This window comes from Corylus avellana, chromosome ca2, assembly GCF_901000735.1.
Source record: "Corylus avellana chromosome ca2, CavTom2PMs-1.0".
Taxonomy (NCBI): Eukaryota; Viridiplantae; Streptophyta; class Magnoliopsida; order Fagales; family Betulaceae; genus Corylus; species Corylus avellana.
In genome coordinates, this window is record NC_081542.1 from 47,954,651 (window position 1) to 47,960,619 (window position 5,969).

The following is a 5,969-nucleotide window of genomic DNA, read 5'->3' on the forward strand; positions in this document are numbered from 1 at the left end:
TGGGGTGGCTTTGGCCACCCCAAACCGGCCCTTGGGGGGTGGCCGAACCACCCCAAGGCCCTTGGGAGTGGTTCGGCCACCCCCAAGGCCAACATTGTAATTTTTATTTTGTTTTCATTTGGCCCTTGGGGGTGGTTCGGCCAATCACCCCCAAGGGCCACTGAGGTGGCTTTGGCCACCCAAGTGGTTAAAAATCTATGGCTTTTATTATTTTTATTTTCAATTTTTATTACACTTTACATAATAGTTCATTATTTTTTTATTATAATGATAGGTGTTCAATTTATGGCCCTTGAATTTCTTATAAGAAATCTTGGCATTAACTGATACTCTCCCGTCCGTTAAAGAAGATCCTATTTTCCATTACGTTTGAGACTGCTCATTAGTAGCCTCTCACAATTGCTATTAGACAGTCTACAATCCAAGCAACGAGCCTCTCACCATTACAATCAGACACGCTACAATACAATAACCATATTCCAGGAGTACAGCGTTCGAAATGCATCCAAAAAGACAACCAGTTTTTCTCCAAGCACATGAAGCATCTTGCAGATAGATAGCACTCCCAAACTCCTGCCTCCGATCAACTATCCCAAAAGACTTCTTGGTGAATCAAAACCAACAGGTATCTCATCACAGCAACTCTCTTTCAACCAATTAACCTTGGAATAGCATGAACACCTTTTCCACTGGGTACACAAAGCACTAAGCTCAGATGGCCACTCTTTTTCGGGTTAGGGCCACTTTAGGGATGTGACCTTGTCATATACACCCAAATGCATTACAAAATTGTCACAAAAATAGATATGTTGCTCCAACAAGTATTACTTCAAAGAATAGAAAGGATCAACTGTACTGCACCTTCATAAGACTAAGGATTGCCAATCGAAAGATTCAGGTATCAAGCAGCTAACAAAATTCAGTAACATCAAAACCTGAATTGGCAATGAAAACCCAAATGTCTAACTGGTAGCTTCCTAGTTTATGACCAGGGATCCAATATTTTACATATAACCTAAGGACCAATTGCAAGTAAAGTCAAAATTGAGGGCCATCCACATTTTGAAATGCTTCCTGCAATTAATATATTCCCAGATTTGAGATGATATTTCATCTCAGAATCAGATGATACATGAAATATTTATCCCCATTTCTTACTTTTCACTTCCAGTCTCATCTAAAGTTTACATCGCTGTCAACATATAATACAATGAGCAGTAAAAATGTGAAAGTCTGCACAAATGTGTCTTTTACTGGAAGACTACGAAGAATTGTCTGATGTCAAAGCTCTCGCTCTTAAAATATATGGTTCGGATGAAATGCAAGCAGCAACAACGTTACTCCATGTGGTGGTCAAAGTAGCTTTCTAGACAATGGAGTTGAATGGCGGCATGTGAACCCCTATCCCGTCCAAGACATAGAAACATTGAGATCAAAAGAATTTCAAATGCAAAAATAGATAACTCGCAAAGACCCAGTGAGGTGATGAAAACACAGCAATGATGCCACCTATACTCATTCCAACTTTTGTGATAGAGAAGCTGGCTTGCCAATGAAACTAAAGTTAAAGCACTACAAGGTTAACTACCATGACTATGCATAATAGAGACTTGTAATCAAAGTTAAGATTAGCGGCTAATCTACAATGCTTACACCAAAGGTGAAGGAATACCAAAAGTTCATCTACTCTCAGAGGCAAAATAAAGCAAAAACACTGTAAACCTTCCCGAATTAAAAAAAAATTCAGATTTGCTCTACAGTAAAATAAATAAATAAAAATCTCAAACCTGATCCTATCACTGCTTGCATCAACCATGGTTCCACTTGGATAACCACCAAAACCAAATTATTTTAATCAGAATAAACCATCTAATCTTCTACAAAGGAGCCAAGTGAACAGCACATAAATCATAACTGTGTTTCCCGTAACAGAATAAGATGAAACAAAGTTTCTTCAACAAACACCATCTTCATTCAATAATAACAATGTAGGTCAATAATTCAACAAGGGAAATGAACTCGAGACAAGGGAGCGAGCAGGTTTCCATACAAAAATTCCGTGATCATCAATTTGATCCCCACAGTTCCATCTAACTCCGCACGCCAAGCAACAATCTTCATTGAGGCAACCCAGCTTCAATTTCATCCCACATGTGAACATTCTTAGTAACTTTCTCCTTGATCTGCTTAATAAGCTCGCGTGCCTCTTCAACCTTTTTAATTTCCACAAGCCCCTCCACAAGCCTCTTCATAGTCCCGAAATTGGGAAACCAACCTTTCTCCATACTCTCCTTAGCGATTGACAAGGCGGCCTCGACATCCCCACCTTTGCATAGGAAGTAAACCAAAGTAGAATAGCAATCATATTCCGGTTGGCAACCCCTACTTTTCATGGTCTTGAAGAGCTTCTTGGCTTGCTCCAAATTGCCTTCTTTACAAAACCCATGAATCAAATGTGTATACGTGACCGAATTCGGCTTCATCCCTCTCGACAACATTCCATCAAGCAATGCCATGGCCTCCGACGACTTCTTCAGCTTACACAGACCCTGAATCCTAATGTTGTACGTACCAATCCCCATGTCCACATCATGCTTCTTCATCAACGTCATTACTTTCCCAACGTCCTCAAACCTTTCTTCCCTATAAAACCCAGCAAGCAAATGCCCAAAACTCGTCGCATTCGGCTTCACGGACTTCCTCTCCATCTCGGCCACCACAGAATACCCAGAACTCGTCGACCCAGATTCCGAAAACCCCTTGATTACCGTGTTATACGAGTCCAAATCCGGCTCAAGCCCATAGACTTTGGGAAACTCAACGAAAACCCGGTGCAGCTCCTTGTAATCCTTCGCCAGCAGGCAAGCAAAAAGCAACGCATTGAACGATTTCACCGAGCGACTAATACCCAGATCACCCATTTGCTTAAAAGCCTCAAAGGCCTGGTTGACCATACCAGCCTGACCGTACAGGACGATGGAGTGGGCAACGAAACGCTCCGTTTGGAGGTCAGGTCGGGTCTGGAGCTCCGACTCTAGTAACTTCCGGATCGAGTCGAAGTGTTTGGAGTAGGAGAGCTGGGAGACGGCAACGGAGAAAGCGATGCGGTCGAGGTGGATATCGGGGGTGAGGGCCGCGGCACGGCAAATGTCGAGGATGGTGTGGGGGTTCTGCTCGGACTTGAGAAGGGCGAGCGCGGCTCGTGTCTTCTGTTTGGAGGTGAGAGGAGTGGTGGAGTTTGGGGAGAGGATTGAGGATGCCGTGGAGAGCTGGCGGCGGTGGAGGTGGTGGGTGAGGGAGTGGCGGAGGCGAGAGACGAGGGACATGGTGTGTATGGGGTTTAGGGTTTAGGGAGAGATGGACAGAAATGGTTTTTGCTTCAGATTTGGGAATTTTTAGTAGACGAGAGAGAGAGAGAGAGCGACTGTTTGTGACAGTATGAGCGATAGAGAAAGTATTAAAAATAAACAAAAATTAAGAAATGGATAAAAAATCCGAACAAAGGGATTTGAACCCGACGTGAATCGAACACGCAACCTTCTGATCTGGAGTCAGACGCGCTACCATTGCGCCACGGATCCTACTGGTAGGTTTCTATACTTTTAAATATAACTAGTAAAAGTTAATAATTTGTTTTTGTAGTTTTTGGTCAATAAGCTAAAGGTCCTTTTGGGAGTGTATTTTTAAACTAAATTGTAATTTTTGAGTATTTGGGATTGTAATTTTAAAAACGCAAATTTTAAAATAGTGAAAAAATTTGCGATTTCTATAAGCTGACTAAGGGTGCTTATTTGAAAAAGTGCGAATTTAAACAATTACGATTTCGCTTAAAATAATATTTGGCGCAATATTTATCTATTTGGCCATGAAACTGCAATTATATTCCAATGTTATCAAAATACTCAATTGATAATAAAAAATAAAAGTACTTCTTAACATGTTTTACCAAATACTTATGCAATTTTAAAAATGCAAATTTTAAAATTGCACTATCAAACGGGGCTCTTAATGTATAACTAATTCCTACTTTAAAAAAAAATAAAAAGAAAAAAAAGGTAAGAGTTTTTGCTTTAAATATATTTGTTGGCAAGCAAATAGGAAGTGAATACTAATAGATCCAATATTTAAAAATTAACCCAACAAACAAACTTGCACCACTTTTTGGGGGATCATAATGAAATTTACCAGTCTTCACGAGAAACAAAAAGTATTCAATTGGGAACCTCCTTTAAAAATGGGAGGATATTATCACCTGTGAATATATATATATATATATATATATATATATATCAAGGGCTATAATATTGCCACCTTTAAAGGTTGAGTAAATTTACTCAACCTTGACAAAACGGTGGCTTTTGAGTGGCAAAGGCGGCTAGAGGATTTATATGGAAAATTATGTTTGATGGTACCACCAGCATTTCAACTTCTCAGGCTTCAAATATTAGCCGGTTGAATGGATGGTCCATAGAGCGGCATGTAGCCTCTCACCAACTGCACATTTTGGTCTTTGGACTTTGACAATTTTGTAATCCCGCGGTATAAGCGACTTTAAAAGCTTTAATTGTAATTCAACTAATTCAGAGTAATAGTATAGATTAGATGTGTCTAAAGCTTTTTACGAGTCGTAATAAATGGTATTGAAATCGCTGCATGGCATGAGTTCTGACGAGGATGTCAGGAATTGAGACTGAACTATATAAATAATTTTAAGAAACTCTAATTATAACTTAGAATACTCCACACGTTGCCATGGCTTTTAAAATCATAATTAAATTTATCACAAATCTAACGGTCTTACTCGATGCCATACATAAAAAGCCATAGACAGTAGAAACACTATCGGACTCATCAATTCAATTTTGAAAAATCGATTTGGTATGCAAATTGTCTACTTAATTATCTTTTAAGCTTTTGTAACAGTGATTTGATATGAAGATTGAAAAGGACAGAAGCTAATGGATAGAGGCATCAATCTTTTTGTTTTTGTGTATTAACGACTAAGACAAAAGAAACAGACATCTTACCAGTATAATGCACCTACGTACATATATATACCTTGTACTCTAGTATCATAGGCTCTATAAAACGTGTGCATAGGAGAAAAGAAAATGTTTGGAATACAACAATTTTTATTATTATTCATTACAGCTGAAGTGTTACACTAATTGTTATGTGACAGTTCATATTTTAGTAACTGATAAAGTAAGTCATGTGGATTTTTTAGTTAATTTCTATATGTGATAAGTACTATGTAAGGTGTCATATGACAGTTAAGGATTGCAATTCTTATTTGTGTATTGGGTTCAGATCATGTTGAGATGTGAGTATAATACTATATAGGTCAATCATAACTCACTAATTTCGTGTCAAATTCGCGGGTCAAGTAGAAAAACATTAGCCCATATGTCATGTGCTAAGTTTAGGTTATGTCGAGTTGAGATATGGGTATAAGACTGCATAAGTCAACTTTTGAGTCCGTTTAGAATTGCGATTTCAAAAAGTGCGATTTTTAAAAAGTAATTTTAAAAAACGCAGTTAAACATTTGGCAATTCAAATCGTAGTTTAGCCTTTAAAAAATTATATAAAATGTGTTTTTAAATCGTAATTTTTTAAAAATGCAATCTCAAACAATCAATCTTTTGCGATTTTGTTTAAAATCGCACTTTTTGTCTACGAAATCGTAATGCCAAATGTACCATTAACCCGACTCATTTTATTAAACAAATTAGACTCTCCAACCCTAATATACTAATTTTGTATTGATTTAAAGACCATGTAAAAAATTACTAATTTGACTGATAATACACATTTTAATAACTGACGTAATAATTACATTAACACCAATACCATTAATAGCACTCCTACATATATTTCTAAGAAGTGTTAAAAGTTGGGAGAATGGAGTTTGGCATCAATCAAAGTAGGCATTTATTTACCAAATCAAGAGAATTTTTTGTTACCATTA

The 5,969-nt window shown here is 37.9% G+C and overlaps 1 protein-coding gene and 1 non-coding gene across 3 annotated transcripts; both read right to left on the reverse strand.

The window, feature by feature from the left end:
• Positions 1–1,075: 1,075 nt before the first annotated feature.
• Positions 1,076–3,423, reverse strand: LOC132170495 (small ribosomal subunit protein mS86 (rPPR1)-like). 2 transcript variants are annotated; one of them, XR_009438971.1, is made up of 2 exons: positions 1,788–3,423; positions 1,076–1,401 (listed from the first exon to the last, which is right to left on the reverse strand). XR_009438971.1 is itself a non-coding variant. In XM_059581493.1 (1 exon), the coding sequence occupies exon 1, from the start codon at positions 3,324–3,326 to the stop codon at positions 2,118–2,120; it is 1,209 nt and encodes a 402-aa protein (XP_059437476.1). In that variant the 5' UTR covers positions 3,327–3,423; the 3' UTR covers positions 1,606–2,117. The 2 variants fall into 2 exon arrangements, 1 of the variants encoding a protein (XP_059437476.1); XM_059581493.1 differs by lacking the exon at positions 1,076–1,401 and having other exon boundaries at positions 1,606–3,423.
• Positions 3,424–3,509: 86 nt separating this feature from the next.
• On the reverse strand, positions 3,510–3,581 carry TRNAW-CCA (transfer RNA tryptophan (anticodon CCA)). The gene has a single exon. It is a non-coding gene; the product is annotated as a tRNA-Trp (tRNA).
• Between the last annotated feature and the right edge of the window lie 2,388 nt (positions 3,582–5,969).

What these genes read in the sequence shown, in the direction of transcription:
- LOC132170495 (XM_059581493.1), bottom strand. Translation starts at nt 3,326, where the DNA reads ATGTCCCTCGTCTCTCGCCTCCGCCACTCCCTCACCCACCACCTCCAC.